This window comes from Mercurialis annua, linkage group LG6 (assembly GCF_937616625.2).
Source record: "Mercurialis annua linkage group LG6, ddMerAnnu1.2, whole genome shotgun sequence".
NCBI lineage: Eukaryota > Viridiplantae > Streptophyta > Magnoliopsida > Malpighiales > Euphorbiaceae > Mercurialis > Mercurialis annua.
In genome coordinates this window covers 32,427,500-32,453,743 of record NC_065575.1, presented here as the reverse complement: position 1 = coordinate 32,453,743, position 26,244 = coordinate 32,427,500, and the positions used below count along the sequence as shown (strand labels likewise).

Genomic DNA, 26,244 nt, shown 5'->3' with positions numbered 1-26,244 from the left:
TAATTGCTTTTATTCATTGAGAATTTTAAGCCAATGCCACCAGTACTTAATTATCACAGTATAATTATAATAATTTATAAATTATGAGATGAATTTGATTCACCTAAAAATTTATGATGATATGGGCAGTTTATCCTTTTTATTTGAGTTGATGTGTAATATGTAAATGTTTCTCAGTTAAAGCATTAATGACCTAAAAAGAGGACCTTCTCCATGGCATGCTCCACAACCTAATTCTATTCATATCTAAACAATAAGAAAAACAACCTTTTCTTTTTCTGTTTTCCTCAAACTTTCTTAATTTACTTTTTCTGCAAGATATATATATATATATAAGACAACCATATATAAATACTTGAATGGCTAAAATAATAGCTAAATCTACTAGTAACTTAATTAGCTTGGAGTTGTTTTGCTCAAGCTTAGCTCTACATCTACATCTCCATAGGATTTATGATCCATGGGTGTGGGAGACTTGTATTGATACCGGTTCGCACAGTAGAGAAAATAAAACAGGTTGATCACCCCCATTCCCGCTAGTAGAAAGTAAAAATAATCTAATCTACCAGCATTTAAATCTTTCGTCAGCCAATCCGGGTGATCGCGAGTTGCAGTAACTTTGTGCACAATAGAAACCACAAAAGTGCTAAGATAGCTCGCACCACCAAAGGAGCAGAAGAAAAGAGAGTTAGCTATACTTCTCATGCGATCAGGAAACTCCTTGTTATAAAATTCTATATGCCCAATAATGTTAAATGCCTCACAGAATCCCAATAAGGCGAGCTGAGGAACTAGCCACATGACTGATATGGGCGAACCAGGGCTCGAAATGGCTGCAGCCCTTCTATCCCTTTCGACCACTCCGGCTACAACCATAGAAAGAATGGAGAACAAAACCCCGATTCCCATTCTCTGAAGAAGCGTGATTCCGCCTTGATGCTTTGTGATTCTTCGGAGCGCAGGTACTAATATGCTGTCGTAGAATGGAAGCCACAGGCCTACTGTGAGCATTGAGAAAACAGTGATTGAACCGGGTGGAATCTGAAAATTGTGTCCTATGTGTCTGTCCATTATTGTTGCTTGTGATGCTGTAAATGTTCCTTGTTGGAGTATGGCAGTAAAGCTAACAATTCCGGTCGCCCAGACGGGTCCTATTTTGAGCAGACATTTCACTTCTTCAATCTGTTGGATACTGCTCAACCTCCATTCATTCGCACATGAACCATCTGCGTTTACGTCGCCTTTCTCAATCATAGCTGCCTTGTTCAAGAACCTGTTAAAAAGTTAATTGCATGGATCAATTCTTAAGTGCCCTTGTATCTAAAGTTTACGTGACAAGGAAGTAATTACCTGAACTGGTTGGTAATAGGAAGCTTTGAGAGTAGACTATCCTGTTCTGGAGGATCATAAAAAACCCCATCAATAATTTCCTGCTGCTCAGGAATGCTGAGATTTCTCTTGTTATAAGCAGCCACAAAAACTTGAGCAAGCCCAGAAAAAATGCTTCCTTGTGGCTTGACATGAACATATATTTTATTGCCAATCAAGAAGAGAAAAATAGAAGCAAGCATGAGAAATGTAGGGATGGCAAAGCCAAGGGCCCAGCTCACAGAATCTTGAATATACACCACAACAGTTAAAGCGATCATAATGACGACCGTAAAACTTGTGTAATACCAATTGTAGTAGCTGTTAACTCCTTTGATGCCTTGTTCTGTAGTTTTGTCGAACTGATCGACACCGAAAGGGAGGCTGCATGGCCTAATTCCGCCGGTGCCGATAGATAAGATGCCTAAGCCTACAAATAGAACGGCCAATTGATGGGGCGTCGCACTTATACAGTTATCAGCAGACTGGGTTTGTAGGTTGCACTTGGGAGGCTGGAGATGAGGCAACCATGCTGTTAATGTCACCGTCGCCATTCCCTATGAGCCGTAATCCAACATTGATACTCACAACATTTCAATAATATTATCAAATAATTGTTAAGACTTTGCTTAAAACATACATATCAAACTTCTTAATAAATTCATTAGCGTGTAATGTTATGACTTTGAAATTATTAGGACTAAGAATACTTATATTTTCTTGAAGAAAAAAAAATTATAATTGAGTTTCTCCCGACAAAGTATATTTGAATTAGCTATATGTACAAAATAATACGTAATAGACAGAATAAGAATTCATATAGACAGAGCTTATCTAAATAATACAAAATGAGAATTCTCTTGAGAATGATTAAGAAAATAGTTTTTATAAATTAAAAATTACTTCGAATTCTCTTGTAATAATTAGTATTTATGATAAAAAAAGTTAAAGAATTTAAAATTAATATTTAAATATTTTGAAAATTATTACTTTTAGAAAGAACACATTTATAATAAAACAATTTATGATTAATAATAACTTTTTGGGATAGATTCATTTAACTACCTTGTAGTTTTGACTTTTAACACAAATCGTTTGCGGAAAATTTTAGCAAACAAACGTCCAATTTTATCAGTAAAATACGTTTATGGGCTTAAATTATATGAATAAAGTATAATCTAATCGTTCAATTTATTTTCATTCCAAACTAATATAAATACAAATGTAAATATAAGACTATATTAATAAATATTATTATTGTCAACAATTAAATAAATATTTAAGTTTCCATTTATATTATTATATTTCAACTTATATTTAGACTAATTACTCAAAAACGTTGAACGACTAAACTTTAGTTTATTTATTCTAATTAAGTCGATTTTATTAAAAGGAATATTAAAAATAAATAAATAAATTGTTATTTATTTTAAAATTCATGAGAATTGTACTTTTTATGATAAAATTAATCAACATTTTAAATTAATGAGAATGTTCATTTGGGAAAAATTCATAATAATAGAAATAAATTTTTTATACATATTGAAAACTAGTAAAAATTATTTATTAATTATAATTTTATTAAAATTAATAAAATAAATAGTTTATTCCAATACAAGGTTTTTAAAAATATTGTTTTTAGTCATTTCTATTAAATAATCTATTGATAAAAAAAAATATAATAAAAATTATAAATTCTTTAAAATTTATAAAAATGTTCTTTTAGTGTGAATTCATAATAATATTAAAATTAAATTGACAATATTAAAATTATTTATTAATTTAATTTTTTTAAAGAATAATAAAAAAAATAAGTTATCTAAATTAAATATTTATGAAAATGCTAGATTGATTCTATCAATTATATGAATTTATGGATTATACATTGGAATATAAAGCATAGATGAATGAGAGAGAGGATACCAGAAAAGCAGCACAGGAAGCAAAAACAATAGTCCGAAACCTGCCAAGATAAGCATCTGAAATGAAGGCACCAACCAGAGGTGCAAAATTGGTAATCCCATTCCATATGTTGATTGCGTTTGCAGCAGTCACCTGCTCCATGTGATATTCTCTCATCAAATACACCATCAAGTTCGCTCCCAATCCAAATGTACCTAACCTCTCAAACGTTTCATTTCCTGCAAATTTAATCAATTACAAAATGACAAAAAAACTCAGTCCAAAATGAAACTGAAATACTGCATTCTTCTGTTTGTTTCAATTATCTCGAAAAGACAAAGAGGGCCTAGTCTTAAAGGCCGTCTCAAAATGCATCATGAGGTCGTGCATAGAAACTCCGTCTCTGCAACTAACATTTAATAATTGAGACTCTAACAGTCGGAACTCTATCGATGTAGAAAAAAACAATCTGAAAACAAGATACAATAAGCTCTGAAAATCGTTAAATTTTCGTATGAAGCTCTTAAAAATATAGAAAAAGGAAATGATATAATAAGAACCTAAGATATAAGGCATGGCTTTCCATCCTCCGGGCTGCTTATGTTGAGATATGGTACTGATGACACTGTTCGGTTGTGGTTCCATTTCTGGAATTGGAGGATTTTGACAGCATTTAGTGAAGCAATACAATGGATATGAACTTCTCTTCTTCTTTTTATCTCCAACCTCCATTTTGTTTTTACAAAGAAAAGGTTAAAATAGCCTTCCTTCAACACATTTATGTGAGTAGTCCAGCTTAGCTCTATTTATACAAGAACTGTGTCTGTAAAGAGGTTAAATTATACAGTATATGTATATGATTCTATTGCTGACGAATTTTGGATACATGTGCATATTCATATTTTTCTTATTCTTTTTTAATTCAAATCACTAATGTGGCAGAATTCTTAGGTCGACCATGGACATAGTCGATCATATTAAAACACGTCATAAAATTAACAGTAGTTAATAATAATATTGTTAATAATAATAATAATAATATAAAAAAATTATCGTAAAAACAAATTTGACGTTTCAACTTTGTAGCGATTTAATCCAACAGTTAAAAACCTTACAAAACAAATACTAACATTTTCGTTTTTTGCATTTTGTAGCCCAAACTTTTCCGGCAATTTTTTGAATACGTGGCAGCCGTATTAGATACATGTATTAGCATATTAAATCCCCATGTTTTAAAAATGTTCCCAATAGAATCTTAATCATTCGAGATTTTGCACTATCAAAATTGCCGGGAAAACAAGTTTAAGCTACAAAATGAAAATACAAGAAACGTTAGGAATTGTTTTATAACGCTTTGAACAATAGAATTAAATCACTATAAAATTTAAATATTAGGATTTGTTTTTCCAACACCTCTAAAAAAATCACTCATTAAAAATTTAACACATGGAGTGATGCGTTTCAACACAGTTGTTGTGAATGAAATAGTAGAGAGCGTGACTTAATATATTTTAATTCGTTGAAAAAAATTGAATATAAATTAAATAACTTAATGGTATTTCTAGCCAAGACAAAATTATCGATTAATCTCGTTAAGAATTATAAGGAATACTTAAAATTAATTGAACTACCGATGAATTATAATTTAAATGATATAAGCGCCGGCAATAAACCGTTAGGTTTTCTTGACGGGCGGTATCAATCAAGACAAAATTAATTGAAGTAAAATTTCACAGATTTCTGTGCCAGCAAAATGAATCACTTTCCGAATTGCGTGTTATATTTGGATCATGGTTGAAAGAAAAGTGAAGACAATTCTTTTGCATTTGGAGGTTTTATAAGTATAACCATCGAACAGTATTTGTGTTCATGAGAAAGAAAGAAACCCATGCATCTGTCCAATAACACAACATTTTTTATTTCTGGCTTTTGGATTATTTGGATGGACGTAGCCAATTTTTGGAATCGATGCTTCTTCGTCAGATTAGAGTCACCCGACAAACTTAAATTTAAGGAATTTTTTTCGTGCCTCTCATTTAATATTTTTTCTAAATTATAAAATCTATTTGCAGGTGCTTAGAAAATGAAACTGTAGCAGGTATAATTTTTCTGTAATTTATTTCATTTTGGAAATTTGACTCAAAACTACTTATTTAACCTAGCTAGCTAGGGCCCCTTTCTATTATTTCAAAGTTTAGTTGGAATTCTTTTACTATGCTATCACAAGCTAGCTAGCTATAGCAAGGGTCTCTCTAATCTATATATATGGTAGAGGAAAATTGTTACATGTTATTCATTTAGGGAAAATATTAATTAAAAGTGCCCGCACGGGTTTGGTCTAGTGGTCTAAGTCTCAGCCATCTGGCGCTAAAGGTCGCGGGTTCAAACTCCGGCTACGCCCTTTCTTAATATGGAGTGGTTGGGGTTGGATTGCTGGCCATTATAACCCGGAATTACCAGGTATGTGGGTTTGCGGGCGGTCCACATCCCGGAGTTTAACAATGATATTGAGTTTCGGCTCAATAGAGTGAGTTCTCGTCACCAAAAAAAAATTCACAAGAAGTGACAAAAAAAAACCTAATTTAAAACTTTCATTTTTTACACACTATAAACTACAATAGAAGGACAAAGCTTAGTGCAAAATGTTTCTAGTCCTATAACCGTTGATTCAAAAAATATTAGAAAGCATCCAATAATCGCGATTTACGAAAAATACGAGATTCGAAAAGAACGAGAAAATATTCTCTAATAAACTTTATTCAATCTAAAACTCCTCTCTAAAATTTAAGACATACACATTGTTTACACCGGCCCAAAAAGGGTGCTGAGTCAGGAGTTTCAAGTGGGCTTACAAGGGTGTCAGGCCCAAAAGAAAGCCTTTTTATTATTGCCTTTTCTGTTTTATTAGGAGTTTGTAGCTCATTAGGAGTGATTTTCTTTTAAGAGTCTTAGTCCTAGTTAAATTAGGAATCTTGATTTTGAGGAGCTATATATAACTCAGAGCTTCATTATTTTTGTATCAACAAATCAATCAATCAAAAACCAAGCCCAGTGCTTTTTATCTCGCAATCTCCGGATTGTTTTAATTTAGGAGTAGTTTTCGGTATTAATCTCGCCTGAGTTCTTAACTCCCAGATTATTACTCTTTAGATCACGTGGTTAAGTGTTTTTAACCAAACAAGCCTGCGAATATCTACATAGGTTCGTTAAAGCATCAAACCTCAAACCGATCCCGACTATAAATTCAAAGATTCGAGTCCGGAATATTTCCAGGCGAACATCTTTTGGCGACTCCACTGGGGAACAGTTTATGGTTAGCACAAAAACGGACTTTAAGGACGATTCCAGGCACGCTCGGTCCATACGCCGACAACAACGGAAGGAAGGTGACATAGTAGACGAATCAGATTCGGATAGATCGGAAACCATGGCCAAGGACAAACAGGTGAACCAATCAAACAAGGTGCCGAATACAACGGATACCGAGGGGAACCTGCCTAAGGACAAGATCGACGACACGACCGATGATATGATAGACTACTCACGTCAGCTTCCTCCTTCTCGTCCTTCTTTATCACAGGCCGATTTCTCGGCCAAGAGGGGCGAGATAGCGCAGGAGAACAAGCAGATGTTCGACGGTGCTATGCATCAGATGTCCGAAGTAATGAGGAACATCATGGCCGACCAAACGTCGGTCCAAAGGCAGATCCAAGGGAACTTGGACGGCCTCAACAAGGCAATGGAAAACCTGGGGTGATTATTTTCTGGGCAATCCACCACCGATCAGGGGTACAAAAGGGCCGAACAGAACCAAACACCGAGCCGTTTTGGTCAACCAGGTGGTTCGGCCGAACAACAACCCAACAAGATGGGATATACATATGGGTCCGTTAAGCTCTTGACGAGGAATGAGGCCGAATTCTCAGGAAGGGCCGATCACCCAGGGGCAAGCTCGTCAAATCCACAAGGCGAAGCTAGACCACCAGGGGGAGCTATTGGAGCCAACCCCCAGGAGCCTAACGTGGGCGAACGATCGTACTCTGAGGGAGGCGATCCAAATATATATAATCAAGGGCAACTCGTGGACATGCTAGAGAGGCTCGGGGTGGACATGCGGCCTATGCCTCGCCCATCGTACATGAAACCATATCCAGATTGGATCGACAAGTTATACCCTTTCCCAAGGGGGTATAAAGTGCCGGAGTTTAGTCTATTTTCAGGCGAGGAGAAGGGGCAATCTACGGTTGAACATGTCGCCCGGTTCTCGGCCCAATGTGGCGAAGCAGCTGCTCACGATTTCTGGAAGCTCCGGCTTTTCGCCAGCTCCTTGACAAAAATGGCGTTTACATGGTACTCTAGATTGTCGCCCAATTCGGTGGACACGTGGAAGGACCTCGAAATACTCTTCCATGAGGAATTTTACAGGGCACCACCTGATGTCACCATGGCCGACCTCGCCCGAATCTCGCAGCTACCGAGCGAATCGGCAGAAAAGTATATCGGCCGATTTAGGAACCTCAGGACTAGATGCTCCACCAAAATGTCTGAGGCCGATTGCGTACCGATGGTAGTAAGAGGGATGAGTTTCGCCATGAGGGAGCATTTCGAGGGCCATAGGTTTCGTGACTTGTTCGAGCTAACGAACAGGGTGACGAGCTACGAAAGACTCCTCCAGGAGAAAGAACAGAGGAGAGGCGCATCTAAGGGAACCTATTACAAAGACCAGCTTGATGTGGCCGTGGTTTCCGACAGTGAGGATAGCGGTTCCGAAGATGAAGTCAACATGGCCGATTTTTGGGAACGAAACCCCTGGAATGTTCGGCCTTGCGAAAGCCTGGCTTTGTTAAGAAAAATAAAACTGCGGTGGTACAAAAGGAGTATTCGTTCGATCTGACCAAAGCTGACGATATATTTGATGCCTTGTTGAAGGACGGACAAATCGCCTTAAGCAAAGGTCATACAATTCCACCGTCGGAGGAGCTGGTCGGTAAAGATTATTGCAAGTACCACAATTCCTGGAGGCACAGCACGAACAATTGCGTAAATTTCAGAAACGTGATCCAGAAGGCGATTAACGAAGGAAAACTTCTGTTCCCAACGAAGAAAGAGGCCGATGCTAAATACGTGTCTATTAACACCGTTCGGCCCCACTTTGATAGCTACCTAGAGCAAGGGCAGATACAAAGCAAGTGGAACCCTAGAAGGCCCAAGCCGAGAGTAGAGACCGATGGTTCAAAGTGGCGAGGAGAAAAAGGACGACCTCAGCAACAGAAGAGGAAGCGATACAGCTCGCCCACTGCAGATATGACTTGCCCATCATGCAGTACGTGTTTTAAGGTCAAGGGAGGCGAGAACACGAGGAAGCATCCCAAGACCTTTAAACCGAAATCGCCCACAGAGCAGTGGCAGAGGCATGAGCCACATCGGAGGCCTACCACTAACGTATTCAAGAGGATATTTCGGCCAACGGAGGAGACCCCTCGTATGACGAAAACCCAGAAGAGGCGAATGCAAAGGCTGCGACAAGAGTCGCGGGCGAATCACGGGGCAGAATCGGCTCCCAGAGAGCAGCACGGAAATAGGCCAATAATCGAGAGATTGGGGGCAAAGAACCAGGCCGATATGGATACCAAATCGCCTGATAGGCGAAACGCCAAGGTAAGGAAGGTATGGATGCCAAAAGGCGAGAAACAAGTTTCCGATGTGGCCGTCACGGAAGTAGTTCACGAGGAGGACGAAGATTCCAGCGGCCGATCGTCCTATAAGGACGTACTCGTATCGCATCAGGGTGGCCAGCTTAAAGCAAGATTGCCTAAAGACCGCGAGGTCGTCGTCTCGCACAAGAAGGGAGTGTTGAAAGCTTGGGTCCCGGTGGTGAGGGACGAATACGGAGTAAAGGTGGTCACGCTCCCCAACTCATACAAAAGTAAGCCAGGGCAGAAGGCGACATTGGAAGGCGATGTAATCGTGCCGGAAGGAGATAACGCCGACAGTACCGCGGTAGTATCTCTTAGCAAGCCTCCAACAAGGATGACTAGGCACATTCGGCCACTATACATCAAGGCCGATTTGAACAGGGTATCGATTAGCAGGGTCCTTATCGATAACGGAGCTGGCGTTAACATACTACCGGCAAAAATGCTCAAAAAACTGGGCATAACGCGGGATCAGCTTGACCCGACCGATGTTTACATTGCCAAGTTTATTCGGGAGGCCCAGTACACCGAATGGCTCTCTAACATCGTACCAGTGATGAAGAAAAACGGGAAGCTAAGAGTATGCGTAGATTTTCGAAACCTCAATCTAGCCACACCCAAGGACGAATACCCGATGCCGGTGGCCGATATGCTAATCGACAGGGCAGCTGGACACACGATACTCAGTTTCCTCGATGCGCACTCTGGATACAACCAAGTTCCAATCAGCAAGGAGGACATCTCCAAAACGGCTTTTAGATGCCCCGGGCCGATCGGAGCGTACGAATGGGTAGTGATGCCTTTCGGCTTGAAAAACGCGGGGGCAACATACCAGAGGGCGATGAACAAAATGTTCAGGGGCCTTGACTGCCTTGAGGTTTACATCGACGATGTCGTAATCAAATCAAATACCGGCGAAATCCATCTGGCCGACCTCCGGAAAGGTTTCGAACGTATACGACGCAATGGGTTAAAGATGAATCCTCTGAAATGCGCATTCGGCGTTTCGGCTGGAAACTTCTTGGGTTTCTTGGTTCACCAGCGGGGAGTACAAATAGACAAGAACAAAGCCAAGGCGATTATCAATGCTGAACCACCCAAAACCAAGAAGCAGCTTCAGAGGCTCATCGGTCAAATCAATTTCTTAAGAAGATTCATAGCGAACACAGCGGGCCGGCTTCGCAGCTGGAGTGTTTTGCTGAGAGGAAAAGAGACCGATGAGTGGATATGGACGGACGAGCAACAGAGGGTGTTCGACGATTTAAAAGGTTACTTGGCAAAACCTCCGGTTATGACCCCTCCAAAGCTGAATAAGCCGTTGTTACTATATCTATCGGCTGCACGCGAATCCCTAGGATGTATGCTCACCCAAGAGGACGATGGGGTCGAGAGAGCAGTCTACTATTTGAGCCGAGGACTTACGGACACAGAAATTCGTTATACCGACATAGAAAAAATGTGTCTATGCCTGTACTTCACGTGCTGCAAGCTGCGATACTATATGTTGCCGGTCGTAGTGTACGTTTTGTCCCAGACCGATATCATTAAGTATATCTTATCAAAACCATACCTAAGGAATCGGATTGGAAAATGGGCGATTGCAATGTCCGAATTCACATTGGTGTATGTTCCCCAAAGAGCAGTAAAAGGACAAGTGTTGGGAGACTTCTTGGCCGATCACCCTGGTATTACCCTCAAGGAAGAAACAGTCACGTTCTTCGACATCGCCGTATGGAAGATGTGGTTCGACGGATCCAGGACAAGCCAGGGGGCAGGCGCGGGAGTACACATCGTCACGCCCTTGGGGGCATCCTACCAGTTGTCATTCAGACTCCAGTTCGAATGCACCAACAATCAGGCAGAATATGAGGCCCTCATATTCGGTTTCGAGATTTTAGCCGAGCTAGGAGCGAAGGCGATCAGTGTAAAAGGAGATTCTTTGCTAGTCATTAAACAAGTGACAGGAGAATTCAAATGCGAGTCCGAGGTATTGGTAAGATATTGCAACAAGGCGAAACACTTGATCGAAGGCTTTCAGGATACGAGGATAGAATACACAGAGAGGGCTGATAACAGCGTTGCAAACGACCTAGCTCAGCACGGTAGTGGTTACGAGGTAAACCGAGAGTTCGACACTATATAGAAGTAAACGCCGAATCTCCACACCTGGGGCATCACGATCGACGAAAGACAATTCTCGGTTTACCAGCTGGACGTCACCCAAGATTGGAGGGACGAGCTCCTGAAGTGGTTCGAAAAACCAGACTCCACGAATAGGAGGTTGAGGACTTTAGCCCTGAATTACGTGGTGTTAGCCGGCGAATTATATAAGAAGGTCTTTGAAGGGCTACTCTTCAGATGCATCGGTCCAAAAGAGGCAATGCTTGCTATGGCCGAGGTACACGAAGGGATAGCGGGCGCTCACCAGGCGGGCCCCAGAATGAGGTGGCTTATCCATAAATACGGCTTTTATTGGCCGAAAATGGAACAAGACTGCATAAGATATGCCAAAGGTTGCGAAGCTTGTCAGAAATTCGGCCCAATACAACACGTCCCAGCCGAAGACCTGCACTCCATCATCAAGCCATGGCCATTCAGAGGATGGGCGGTCGACCTGATAGGGAAAGTATACCCCGGCTCGTCAGACGGTCACACTTTTATGATTATCGCGACTTGCTACTTCACCAAGTGGGTCGAAGCTAAACCTTTGAAGTCGCTGACACAAGAAGCGGTGATCAAGTTCTTCAAAGAATACATCGTCCACCGACACGGCTTGCCCGAGTCCATAACCACAGATCAAGGGACTATGTTCACAGGAGGCGATATAAGTTGGTGGGCTTCCCAAATGAAGATAAAAATGTTACATTCAACACCGTACTACGCTCAAGCCAACGGACAGGCCGAAGCCACCAACAAAGCTATCAAGCTTATAGTTCAAAAGATGATTGAAGAGAATCCAAGACAATGGCATGTGCTTTTATCGGAAGCCGTTTGGGCGAATAGAACCAGTCAGAAGTCGGCTACTGGGACCTCGCCGTTCCGATTGGTATATGGGTATGATGCAATGCTGCCAATGGAGCTGACAGTCATGTCGACTCGTCGCCGATACCAGAGCCGACTGTCCAAGGACGACTACTTCGATAAAATGGTGATAGACGCTTTAGATCTTGACGAGGAACGATTAGCAGCGTTGGATCACCTTGAAGCCCAGAAAAGAAGGGTCGAGAGGGCATACAACAAACGTGTAAAACAAAAAACATTTACGGTGGGCGACATAGTATGGAAGGCAGTCTTGCCTATCGGCCATAAAGATAATCGGCTTGGCAAATGGAGCCCGAATTGGGAAGGCCCCTTTATTATAGTCAACAAGTTAGAGGGCGGTGCTTACTTGCTGGCGAACGTTGACGGAGAGGAGCATGACAGGGCAATCAACGGTCAGTTCCTAAAAAAGTATGTTCCTAGTTGCTGGGATGGCATCAACCGACGGCTGTTTGGGGCCGACGAAGAATAGACGCGGCCGCAAATTCTCACCAAACACCGAGTCAGGAGAAATGCTCGTTTTGTTTTTCCGGCGGCGCTCTTATATATTGCTTCTAGCCGATTATGCGAGATACTTCGGCTGTTTATTGTTACAGTTGAATTTTTTCAACGGACGCTCAGTTTTTTATATCGACCAACGGCTGTTGGGAGCCGACGAAGAATAGACGTAGCTGTAAATTCTCGCCGAAACGCCCTGAGCGGCTTAAACGCTCTTCCTATTACCGGCGGTGTTTTTATATGTTGCTTTTAGCCGATTATGCGAGACAATAGTGCATACTTCGGCTGTTTACTGTTTTAGTTGAGTTTTTCAACGGGCGCTCCGTTTTCTCAACATTTATATGTAAAAATTAGTTATGAAATGAATTATTTCATATCGGACCAATTACGGACCGATTATATAATAACAAAGCATATAAAAACAGTTCGAAATAAATTCATAAAAATCCAAAGAAATATTCGGCCACCCGGCCGAGCTGCATAATACCAAATGCGAGCAAACACAGAGATACGGCCCCTTGGCCGATCAATAAAGTGTGATTATGCGTGGGTTACAAACAAAAACAAAAAGAGAGAATTGTAAACTAAAAAGTTTGGAAATTATCAAAAATGGGAAAAACAAAGCCCCAATTCGCTCCTTATAGTGCTAAATTCCTTGCGAGCCCCATCCACCTTCGGTGCCAGCTTTGAGATACTCCCCTTCAAAATGCTCCGGCACTTTTTGACATCGATGCCTTCGACCATGTCTTTGTCCATGCAGCTTTCAAGGTCTTTAATACCTTGCTCTTCGGCATCTAACTCAACCTTCATAGAGGCGATCTTATCCTGCAATTCTTTGGCCCGGGAGCGCCGATTCGTCAAGCTCGTGACGGCCGTTTTCACATTTGTCTTCAGGGTTTCGAGCTTCTCTTTAGCTTCGGTTTCCTGGGCGAGAAGCTTTTCATATTCGGCTTGTGTAGCCAGCGAATCGTTGTATATCTTCTGAAAAGCTTCAAGAGATGCCGATAACCTCGTCACAGCATCTCGGGCCTCCTCGCCGAGAACCTCTGAAGGGGCGTCAGATAAGGCCACAGCAGTTTTCTTCAGCTTGGCAATCTCTTCAGGCGATTTGAATAGAGAAACGCCGAGGGTTTTCATCTGGGACATGACATCGAAATGGTCAGCCCAATTTTCAGAGGGGTTGCTCGCCTCCAGAATAGTCGACCCATCTTCTGGGGGAATCGGCAGCTCGTCGTCACTATCAGAGTTCAGAAAGGCAGCCGCCTTCGCCGTCACATCGTCTTCCAGGGCAGGATCGGCAATCAGAATCTGCCATGATTGACCACAATAAAAAATCAACTGCCAAGAAACGTAAAGATTATGAGCAAAAGCAGAACAGTACCTTAGTAGCTGATTTCTTGGCCAGATTCTCGGACAGATTCAGCAACTCTGGGGCAAGAGGCGACAGCTTTTTAGGAACCTCCATGCTCGCCAAAATCTGAGCCGCAGTGGGAGTGCGTTGGGAGTTAGTCTCTGCCGAAGTCTGCATGCATTCTGCTTCTTCGGCATGGAAACCTTCTGCTGTTTTCGTCTCGCCCTTGGAAGACGAGTGAGCGCTGACGGATGGAGTTGCCCGTTTGGAAGAATCTGAATTCTTGGGCGAAGGATCAAATAGGCGAGATCCTCTCGGCTCCACTTTCTGTTTCTTTGCCTTGGCTTCTTTAGGTGGCTTTTGTTTCGCTGGGCGTTTGGCTCTCGACCGTTTAGCTTCAGGTTCGTCGTCTCCATCAGTGTCGAATTTGTCATCCTTGTGCCATTTCGGCACGCCAACTGCAGAATTCATCCAAGTTGTAAGTACAATAAAAAAACGGTTTTAAAGACAGAAAAGAATGGATTACCTGGGATTCTGGTATAACCGACTCGGACCAATTCGGCTATAGCCTCGGCATCAGACGGACATCTAATACCGGTATAAGAAACTCCCTCACTATTAATGATCGGCTCGGATTTCTTGGTTTTCTTTTTATGTTTTTTAATGGGAATGTTCGTGGACATGTTGCATTTTGGAACCGGTGGGCTCTTATATTTAAATTTAGGACGAATATGAGCTAGGAAAAACTCGTATGAGTACTTATGTTGGTATTTTTCTTTCCAGAGTTTTATCATTTTGTTTTCAAAATTACGTTTAGCTATTCGCCTATGTTTTTGCATTAAAAGATTCATGCCTGGACGATCTAGGGGATCATACTTAAACTTGTAAAAACGTTCAAATTTAGCTATTTCGTAAAGGTGAAAAGTAATACCTTCATACTGGGGACGTTTCGGGGCCTGCAAAAGAAAGAGATCGGCATGAGTAGGAGTTCTTGACAAAGGAGGTAAAGAAAAATCGTGAAGAGAAAGGATTTCTTTCGGCGAAAGATCAAAGAAGGACTCTGTGACCGAAGCCCACCAGCTCTCATATTCAGGGGTAGTTTTAGGTTTAGATGAAGGACGAGACAGGTCTGGAATGGGGGGAAGATAAGCCTTATTAAGACGAATTATAAACTGGAGATCGGCATAGTTTTCTAAGGAAGCTTTATGGGTCCCGCGGTTATTGACGGAGATCAATAAAGGACAGGGAATGCCTTGGTTAAAACCGAATTGGCGAGACACATAGTTGGGGCAATACAACTCAATGCCACTCTGCTTATACTCCAGACCAGCGATCAAATTCCTGGCCTTTAGGGCACTTCCCCAGTACTGGCCACCTAGCCGAGTAGTTGGATGGGTTCGGATTTCTTCAGTGTCCTCGCTATCCCAGCCGATCAGAAGCCATGATGGTGGGTACTTCATGGATAGGATTGGGCAGAACAACTCTGACGCCCTCACCGAGTTGTTAAAAACTTCAAGAACATCCAAAACATGGCCGAGGCGAGTGCCAGAAGATATGAGAGAGAAAACCATTTAGCTCGGCTTTTATTGAGGGAACACTCTCAAATAGCTCTGGAAAATACATTGCTAGCCAAAGTCGGGCGACCCATAACGGACCTCCAGGGCATTTGAATATCCTTTTTTCAGCATGCGGGGCGATGTCATTGAGAGAACGGTATAAATGGGCGAGCTGGAATTCACCCAGGTTACATCTTCGACCTTCGGCCCAAGCTGCAGCGAGGACAAAGCTGTCTTGAGTTACCCTGAACGAAGCCGGGCATAAGATAAACTTGGAGATAAAGAAAGCCAAGAATGCTACGTGTTCTCGATCGTCGGGAACAGTATCTGTATCGCCCTGAAAAATGTTGATGTAAGGGCCGTAACTTCGTTGGGGCTTGGTTAACTTGAAGTTTGGGCGAGATTCTTTCGCCAACTATTGGGATGTTTAGCATTACTGCCAAATCCAGAAGTGTGATGGTCATGGCGCCGAATTTAAAGCAGAAGCAGTTCACCGCGCTGGACCAAAAAAGAGATGCACCCATTATGTAGTGCTTGGCTATTGGGCGACTCGCCTTACAAAGACTAATCATGTCATATATTCCGACCTCGATCCATATGTGTCCAAAGTGGGGTTTCAGTCTGTTTACCCAGGCTTGGTATCCTTTGTGTTCGACTGGCCAGTTTCGGAAAGTTGTGTTGAACCAAATGGACGACTGATGTGGGAGAGAGAAGCGTGGTGGGACTTCGTCATGATAGGGAGTAGCGATATCGCACAGGTGGCTTGGCGAGGTAAGAATAGGACCCACGCAGAGTTGGTTGTCCCCTGCGTCTACAATTACCTGGAATTCGGTATTCGGGGCAGCAGCACGGGTCTCGGCGATCTTGTCAACAACTTGAGTGGCGATAGTTTCTTGAGGAGCAGCCATGATAACTGCAGAGAATGAGAATACCTTAGTTAGGCGATCGCTTAAAAAGGGGCGAGTCAGAATTAAAAGACGAAGAGCGAACACTTACCAGAGAAGACAGTAGATTGTTTGAACTTGCTGAAAAGAGAGAGAGAGAGCTTGATAAATGCAGAGAGAGTAGGTAAGTGAAGAAATGAGGTGATATTTTTCTTAAAAAACAAAATTAGAGGTATCCGAGAGGTCGTGGGGCCAAGATGTGACATCGTGGGTGACAACTGGTGACGACGTGGCATGAAGGGGGTACCGAAAGGTCAATAGATGCGCACCCCTTTGAAAGAAAAGCGTGCAGACGGTTGGGCTTTAAAATTGGGCCAGGAGATTGAAAAGGAACAAGCCCGAAAATGAATGTTTCAAACTTGTTGGGGGCATTGTTTACACCGGCCCAAAAAGGGTGCTGAGTCAGGAGTTTCAAGTGGGCTTACAAGGGTGTCAGGCCCAAAAGAAAGCCTTTTTATTATTGCCTTTTCTGTTTTATTAGGAGTTTGTAGCTCATTAGGAGTGATTTTCTTTTAAGAGTCTTAGTCCTAGTTAAATTAGGAATCTTGATTATGAGGAGCTATATATAGCTCAGAGCTTCATTATTTTTGTATCAACAAATCAATCAATCAAAAACCAAGCCCAGTGCTTTTTATCTCGCAATCTCCGGATTGTTTTAATTTAGGAGTAGTTTTCGGTATTAATCTCGCCTGAGTTCTTAACTCCCAGATTATTGCTCTTTAGATCACGTGGTTAAATGTTTTTAGCCAAACAAGCCCTGCGAATATCTACATAGGTTCGTTAAAGCATCAAACCTCAAACCGATCCCGACTATAAATTCAAAGATTCGAGTCCGGAATATTTCCAGGCGAACACACATATATATATAAAAAATAACAAAATAGTAATACTGTATTGAAAAGAAAACCTTCGGAAAAACTAAAAACAATAAATATCTCAATTAAAAATATTAAAATGCAATTCTAAAGGCTAAATGGATGAATTTGGTCCAAAAGTGAAGAGGTTTAATGGCTTGTTTGTTGGCCAATTTCTACCAAAATGTTGGCTAAAGGTTACCCCTAATTTAATAGAGATTTTTTTACAAATACCGGAAAAAATGAAAATATTTACAAAAATACAACCTCAAATCTTTGTTTACAAACAATACCATCATTTAAAGATATTTACAAAAATACAGTTTTTCCGTATATAAAAAAGGAATTTGTATACATTCAGCACAAAATTCGTATATAACATCAGATAATATACATATACATTTTTATTGTATATAGTTCGTATGTAATTCGTATATAATCTGTATGTAATTCGTATATAATCCGTATATAATACGAATTATATACGTTTTAAAAAAATCAGATCTGGAAATAAAAATTTCAAATCAAAAGAATGGAGGAGATGAGGATGAAGAACTGAAAATCAAAAAATAAACTGAGAAATCATATACAATAAATTCTAGATCTACAAATAAAACAACAACAAAATAATAGATCTATATATACAAAAACTAGATCTATACAAATAAATATGATTCCATAAGAGTTCATATCCGATTTTAAAAAAAAAAGAACAGTGGCGACATGGAGGAGCGGCTGTGGCGGCGGCATGGAGCAGCGGCGGCGGCGGCATAGAGCAGCAGCTGCGGCGGCTAGTGTAAGGAATGACAGCGGCTTCTCGCGGTGGCGGCAACCTTTTGATGACAACGGCTGGCGGCAAGCAATTGTGGTAGTGGATTGATAGTGGTGGTAGAGTTATTGGAGAAAGAGAGAAAAAAAAGTTAGGATTTGGGTGAAGAAGATGAAGAAAAGAGAGAAATGATATTGTTGTTAATAAAAGAAATAAGGTTGTATTTTTGGAAATATGAAAAACACTCTTGTAAAGAGAAAGTATAAGGTAGAATGTTTGTAAATATTTTACCTTATTATGTTATAGAGTGTAAATATTTCAATTTTGATATAACATAAACTTTAATCAAGTAAAATTTTGCAGTATTTGTTCAATAGTTTATAAGACTTGCAGAAATTTTCCCAAGCTAATCCTGGAATCAGAAGAAAAACGAAATCAAAAAACGATCAATCCAAAGATCAACAAGACTAGGCTGTCAAGGTTTATGGGCTATAAAAATGTTGTAGAGAATCCCATGGAAAGGTAAATGGGCTAAATAATGTACTACAATTCTAAAGCTCAAATTGTTTTCTCATTCACCTACAAATCTTTCATCAAAATTTGTTTTATTTGTATGACATCAGCAAGCTGTCCTTTTCATTCACATGCACACACAAGAAGAAAAACATTCCTCCTGATTTGTTGGCAACGGTTTTTACAACAATCATTTTTCTCTTTCTCCATTTGTTTCTAGAAACTGTGTATGTGTTATTTTGCACACAAAATCTGTTTTGGAGGAATTTTTAAAACATCTGAGGGCATTTATGAGAAATCAGCTTTCTATAAATAGCATCATCTTTCTCATTCTTCATTAAGCAAGATTTCTAAGTAAAAATCTTTTTCAAGCTTTTAAATCGTATTTTTCATGTTTTGCTGAAAGTGTTTTACTCGCTGGTTTTAAAACTGAGCTTCATTATTTGGTGGTTTATTTACTTTGTTTACCTATTAGTTTGATTTGTATTTAACGAGTTTTCTGCACAAACAAAATTTTATGTTTCTTAAGATTTTGTAAACACCTAGGTGATAAGTTTACTGATTATAAGTTTCTGGATCTTGGGAAAACCAGAGGTTAGGAAATCAGTTTAGAACGGGCAGTGTTTAGCTCTGTATTTTAAGGCTGTTGTTTCTTGCCCGTAAAAGAAACTGGTTATTGGAAATCCCAAAAGGTGATATCTTGGGGAATGGATGTATGCAGTTGCAGAACCACTATAAAAATCCAGTGTTCTTTACTTTATGCTTTATTGCTTATTTTCAGTGTAGCTTTTAAAATATTAAAATAAACTTTCATGATATTTTTACAAGCTGTTTTCGAAAAGTTTTTTAAGTTCTCAATTCACCTCTCTCTCTCTCTCTCTCTCTCTCTCTCTCTCTCTCTCTCTCTCTCTCTCTTTCGAGAAGCTGACCAACACTTCGTATCAAAGTAGGCTCTGGTTGTTTCTTGCTATTTTAGCATTCTCAGAGTTGATCTATGGCTACTCATGGTGGATCTTACTTCAGTGCTTCTGGGCTACTAGAAGGCAACTCCATTACTAGACCTCCTTTGTTCAATGGGCCTAACTATGACTACTGGAAAAAAAGAATGAAAAGTTTCATTCAGTCTCAGGAAATTGAGTGCTGGAAAAGTATTTTAAATGGAGTTACTCCTCCAACCAGATTCAATGTTGATGGAACAGAAGTTAGAAAAGATGAAACTGAGTTCAATAAAGCTGATTGGAGAGTGGTAAAGACTAATGCCAAAGCAATCACTATGATTCACTGTGCTTTAGATATTAGTGAATATAATCGTGACAGAAACTGTGTCACTGTTAAGCAAGTCTGGGAAAAGCTTCAAGTGACCTATGAAGGAACTGACCAAGTAAGGGAAACCAAGATTAATCTGCTTATGCGTGATTATGAGCTATTACAGATGAGATCTGATGAAGGCATATCAGAGTTTTGCTCCAGATTCTCTGATATTATCAATGGACTCAAAAGTTTGGGAGAAAATTTCATTGATGAACAACTCATGATAAAGATTCTGAGATCTCTATTAGAAAAATGGGAAAGCAAAACTACTGCTATCATTGAAGCTAAAAATCTAAAAAACTATAGTTTTGATGAACTCATGGGGTCTCTCATGACACATGAAATGGTGAAATACAAAAAAAAAAGGAAATAACTCAGGAAATACGAAAGAAACCAAATCTGGCTCTTAATATTGATTCTGAGAGTGATGATCAAATCAGCTCAGATGAAGAAATAGCTTTGATGACCAAGAGATCCATTGAAATGTATCGAAAAGGAGATAAACGGTACAGAAACAATATGAAGAAGTTCATCAAAGGAAAAGTTGATCTGGAGGGTTCTGATGGTTTATGCTTTGGCTGTAATAGGCCAGGACATTTTAAAACTGATTGTCCCAAACTAAAAAGAACTTCAAAGAGTGACAAACCAAAAAAAGGATTGGCAGCTTCGAGTGATTATGATGATTCAGATACTGGAAATGAGGATAAGCCAGAGGAAAAAGCAAATCTATATCTAATGGCGATTGAGACTGGAGCAAATAGCAGTGAAACTAATGTGGACAATTATGAAGCTGATTCATCGGACAATGAGGTAGAAAATCTGAAACATTTGACTTATGATGAATTACTTCAAACTGTAATGACATTGTTATGGCTTATAAAGTTGTTTGAAAGAAGTATGTTAAACTTAAAGCTAAAACCAAAAATGTTATTTCTGAAACTAAAATCAAAACCTCTCAAGCTGATGAGATTGAAAAGGAAAACAAAATGCAGAAGGATTTTGAAAAGATGACTGAAAAGCTTCAAAGAGCTGAAACTGAAGTTTCATTCTTGAAAAAGGAATTAGAAACATCAAACAACCTCAGAATCAATCTTTTAAAACAGAATGATGCTATGCAAAAGAAGATTGATCTTCTTAATAAAGATCTCACAAAATTCACTAAGGGGAATGAAAATCTAAATATGATTTTGGGTAATCAGCGCCCATATGGTGATACTCGTGGTATTGGTTTTGAAGGTTTTTCTAAACCCAAGAAATTAGAAGCATTTTTCAAGTATGATTCTACAAAATTTAGAACAATAACTAAAAGAGCTTTTACTCCTTTTATGTCACATGCTACCTGTTTTTACTGCAATATCAAAGGACATATTTCAAAATTTTGTAAAGCTAAAAATGGAGTCTCTCAAACTAAACTCATTTGGGTTGTCAATGGAATCAAAACTGAAAATGCTATTGACCCAAAAGGACACAAATCAGTTTGGGTACCTAAACATGTTTAAGTTGTTACAGGTTTGCCTAACGAGCAAGGATGATCAAAAATGGCATATGGATAGTGCTTGCTCAAGGCATATGACTGGTGCCAAGTAGATATGTAGATATGCACGTGACTGAGAACGCAGCACGTCGAGGAATTCGAACGGAATAAACTGTGACCCTCTATCAATAGTTGATATTGAAGATGCTAAAATAAGAAGTACAAGATGTACGAGATACGATGAAGAATAATACAAGAAGTATAATAGAACATGACTGTGATAAAAGTAAGAGTAATAGGATTATAAACGAGTTTCGTATGATTAAAGTACCGATGCTACTAGTCCTAGTGGATAATTAAAGATAAGAAACTGAAAGAAGATTGTAAAGAATACATGAGAAACATATATGAGATGATGATCAAGAGCAATGCATCTACGATATAGATAAAAGAAAGAATTTAGAATGGAAATAGTGGATTACGGATAGTAATGAGAGATTTCCTAAAGCTACGTGATAGTAAAGGGAGATAGTTTGGAAACTAAAAACCAAACTAACATCGAGTATTGGAGAAAAGGAAATAAACAAAAATAGATCAATTGTGACGATAGATGATAAAAGTATAATTGAAGATCGAAGGAAAAAAATGTAAAGTGGTGCTAAAGGAACAAGATGGATATAGACAAGATGAAATAGAAGTGAATAAGAGATGACCTACTAAGTATAACCCAAGGGTTGGTACTAAAGTTAATATTGCAATCCCAAAGGAGGAAAAGCGATAAAGAAAATGGAAATGTAAAGGAAGGATAACTCATATGGAGTAAGAAAGTGAAATAAATAGTTACGAAAGGTAACCTAACAAGAAAAGTATTATTGAAAGCAAATTGATTAGGAGGATTGTAAGATGCCAATACAATGGAAATAAGGATTTGAATATAGTAATGATAAAAAAGATCAATATATCATAAAGATTGTAAAGAATGTTTACGATTTCCATAAGGATAGGCAAAGATCTCCGCAAGGATACAAAGACAAATTTGGATAGATAAGAGAATGGATTAACAAACCCGAAGATCGATGAAGAATATACGCGATAAGTGATTGCGGTGATAGTGATAACACTGCCAAAGGCAGCATACGACAAGAGAAGTTAAAAGGATCGAGAAACATCATTAGAAATGAGTTAATAGATTGATTGAATAGATCGTAAAATATGTAAAATATGAATAAGATGATCAAGTATGGAACAAGTAATAAACCAAAGGACATCTTGGTGTGTGAGAACAATTAGAAAGAATTAAGATCCTCACTTAAGTAAGTGAACAAGAGAATATAAGCATAAGAAGCTTACCAAAATATTGGTTACATGTTGTCGTATTAAGATAAGAATTCAGCGATAAGTATAACGATCCCCTTTGGTCATAAACCAAATTGGTGAAACAGATAGATTGAAAGTGAGCAAAGACGAGAAGTTTAAAGAAAAGTGCATCGCACCTTAAAAAGTGGCAAGTAATTCAACAAATATACAACGAATAAAGGAATATACGAGGTATGAGAACGCAAGAACTAGATCGAGAAAGTCCCTATAAGAAAAGCATAAACCTTATAAAGATTTTTCATGAGAATTCATCTCCTGGATGACCATCATGAATGACGATGGTAAAGGATGTAGCTTGTATAAGATAAACGAAATGACAAGACATATGAAAGATAGTTAGTATCGGGATGAAGATCCCAACCCAGCGACAAATAGAATCAAACCGCAACTATGGCCTTGAGAAAGAAAATATGTAAGTAGCAAAGCATGAGTTAATGGATCGTCTACATCATTCGACGACAAATGAGAAAGTCTAACGGCGAGAGTTATCGTCTCTAGTGATCAGATGTCACTAAAGCAAACTGCAATGGGTTATTGGAAATTAAACTAGAAATTTAATTACAAGGACAATGAGTCCACATGGTTAAGTATCAAACGAGTAAGAATGATATAACTTTATGCATTGGATAAAGATAAAAGAACAAGGATAAAAAGTAATATGTGCATAAGTGAAAAGATGGCATCAAAAAATGTTCACCGATAATAGCTAATGTTATTGCACTAAAGGTGCAAGGATTAGGATATTGATTCCCCGTACCGACAAGTATCATAGAGTAAGTAAAGTATAACCATCAGGAAAATGGTAATGATGTCGATTAAAGTAAGTAAGAAAGTTTGTATGAAAATTTAAGGACAAATTTTTATAGGGGGAAGAATATAATACCCCGAAATTTTTGAATTATCAAGGACAGTGCCACGAGGCATAAATGTAAGAATCAAAAATTAGAAATGATATATTAAGGTCAAATAATAAAAATTTGGGCAAAAACGAGTCTATTTGAATTATTGTAAAATAATAATTTAAATTGAAAATTATTATTCGATAAATTGAATTTGAGTGAGACTAAAGAAAGGTCAATAAATTAAAATAAAATAATTGGTAAGTGCCGAACTAATGATTTTTCGTTAAGGTTCGTAAAATAAATTTATGAAATTAAGAACAAATTGTGTAAAATTTGGACGAAGATATTTTAGTAAGCGGAATTTTAATATTCAGAGAAATAAAAAATAAAATAAATAAATTGGAAAGTCTGATTTAATAATTTTCACGCCAAGGTCCGTGAGATATTATTAATAAATTATCGTCAATCTTTCGTAAGTTTACGAAATCGTTTTAAAATTGGACGCGACGTTAATTAAGAAATTGGGTTAAAATGCAATTTAAGCTAAGTTAAGTTAAGTTATAACTTTGCCCACTATATAAACCCACTTTCATCATCTTTATAAATTATTTGAAGATAGAAATCAACGAATATATAACAAAATATTTCAGCAAATATATTTAACAAAATATTTCACCTGAAACCATATCTCTGCCAACTGGAATACGGAGAATATACCATACGTCATACAGTGTAATGGTCATTTCTCCGAATGGCAGGTGAAATGAGCTAGTATCCGGTTGCCATCGCTCCACATATGCAAAATGGAGTGGAATATCCAAGTGATCAAACATAGTCTCCGAGAGATGTGCAAAACCAGTCCCGTCTATCAGCTTTCTGACCTCGTCTGAGGTCCCCAAATACCAGACTGTCAGCTTCGTATAAGTTGAATATCTACTATGACACTTCAGAGTGTGTCTCTCCTCCTTCTCTATCCTTATCCCAAAAGCGACATGTCTGAGGAATTTTGGAATAGCACTGTCGTCCTCAGGTCCACCTGGCACTAAACCGCTAACAGTCTAAACATCATCATTTGTCCTACCTCGTCTGCTCGTCCCTGGAATTATGATTATAATAATTAACATAAATTTGATATTTTATCAATATTGTTAAATTAATACAACAGTTGACTTTTATTTACATGATGATAAGTCTGTCACGACCCAAATTATTGAGCCGAGACCGGCGCTAGGGAATGGGAGTGGTAGCTCCGAAGCCCGTAGCAAGCCTAAAACCACTAATAATTTTTCGCAATTAAAAGTATAACATTATATATAAGTATTTTCAGAAAAACTCTTTTAGATGATGTATTTATAGATATTAAAATATCATATTAGAGTTTACAATATAAAATACTATTTGAAGTCAAAATGTCTATTTAAAACTGACACCTACTGACTACTGCAGCTCTAGGAATTCATACTTGTGCAAGTTCAATGACTTCTGGCACAGTGGAGAGGGTTTGTCTGATCCGACTTCTAATACCTGCAAACATCAGAGTGAGGGGTCAGTATTTGGGAAAATACTGAGTGAGTATGCAACTTATTATCGGTATTATCAAAATATACATCGCATACTCAAACTTATATATATATCTATCTCGATATGATATAAAAATAACATAATATTCATAAATAGCAGATCCGACCGAAACCCTAATCTTAAACTATGAACTTATCTTATTCCGAATATTCGAATCAAACTGATCCAAATGGTCCGACCCGGGAGTGTTCACACTCAACCACGTCAGCCGCGACCAATCTCTTAATCTCAAAGTGTGAGTCCAACTCACTGGTGGGTCCAACCCACTAGATACGGGGCTCAGGTTACACCGTAACCGAGTTCTCACTCGTATCGCATTCATATTGTATGCGCATTTCATGATCTCATAGACAATCTAGACACGCTAGATTGACTCAAATACTGGTGATCACACAGCCTATTGACACCCAATAGGTAGTTGGTTTCTTCGGATCGCATGCTAGATACTCATATTCAAACAATGAATATAATGGCATTCATATAATCACATTCATCAAACATACCATCTTATATAAGCAAATCATATAAATGCGACGTATTGATAATCATATTCATAATATATGAAAATAACTTTAATAATAATAATAATAATACGCGAAAGTAAATTTGCCACTCACAGTGACCGCTATCCAAAACTGCATTACTATAATCCCGCAAGCGTAAGCTCCATGCGTTGTCCAATCACATAACCACTCCAGCTACTGGCTTGGTAGCTCGTCGGTACGTCAGTTACTTAATCGAGTTACCTATACGTTTAATCCATAAACGTGGGCTTAGTATTCAAATTCCTAAGTTATAAACTTAGGTTAACATAATCGTATTTCAAATACGATTCTTAACTTTGATAGTATTCTAATACTTACTCGAGACATTCGTCATATCTCTTATTCCTTAATTCTTAAACTTAGGTTCCTTATATCTCGGAACCTTAATCGAACTCATTATGTTCGATATCCAAATTTCTTGTTTTCGGGGTCCGTGATACACTTTTAATGTCCGACTTACTTAAAGTCGGAAAACGGGGTCATAGCGGGGCGAAAATATTGTATAGGTGCTTCACGTAAACTATGCGCCCGCATAGTCTACTTGCGCGCCCGCGCAAGTTTGTTACGCGCCCGCGTAACATTGTTACGCGCCCGCGTAACATTGTTACGCGCCCGCGTAACATT

The 26,244-nt window shown here is 38.9% G+C and overlaps 2 protein-coding genes across 2 annotated transcripts; one reads left to right on the top strand and one right to left on the bottom strand.

The window, feature by feature from the left end:
- Positions 1–293: 293 nt before the first annotated feature.
- LOC126685967 (protein NRT1/ PTR FAMILY 2.13-like) lies at positions 294–4,073 on the bottom strand. The gene is made up of 4 exons (XM_050379970.2): positions 3,831–4,073; positions 3,292–3,509; positions 1,351–1,925; positions 294–1,273 (listed from the first exon to the last, which is right to left on the bottom strand). Exons 1-4 carry the CDS (start codon positions 4,000–4,002, stop codon positions 397–399), a joined length of 1,842 nt encoding a protein of 613 aa, XP_050235927.1. The 5' UTR covers positions 4,003–4,073; the 3' UTR covers positions 294–396.
- Positions 4,074–19,484: 15,411 nt separating this feature from the next.
- Positions 19,485–21,300, top strand: LOC126687766 (uncharacterized). The gene is made up of 3 exons (XM_050382322.1): positions 19,485–20,125; positions 20,242–20,611; positions 20,695–21,300. The coding sequence occupies exons 1-3, from the start codon at positions 19,485–19,487 to the stop codon at positions 21,298–21,300; spliced, it is 1,617 nt and encodes a 538-aa protein (XP_050238279.1).
- Positions 21,301–26,244: the final 4,944 nt, after the last annotated feature.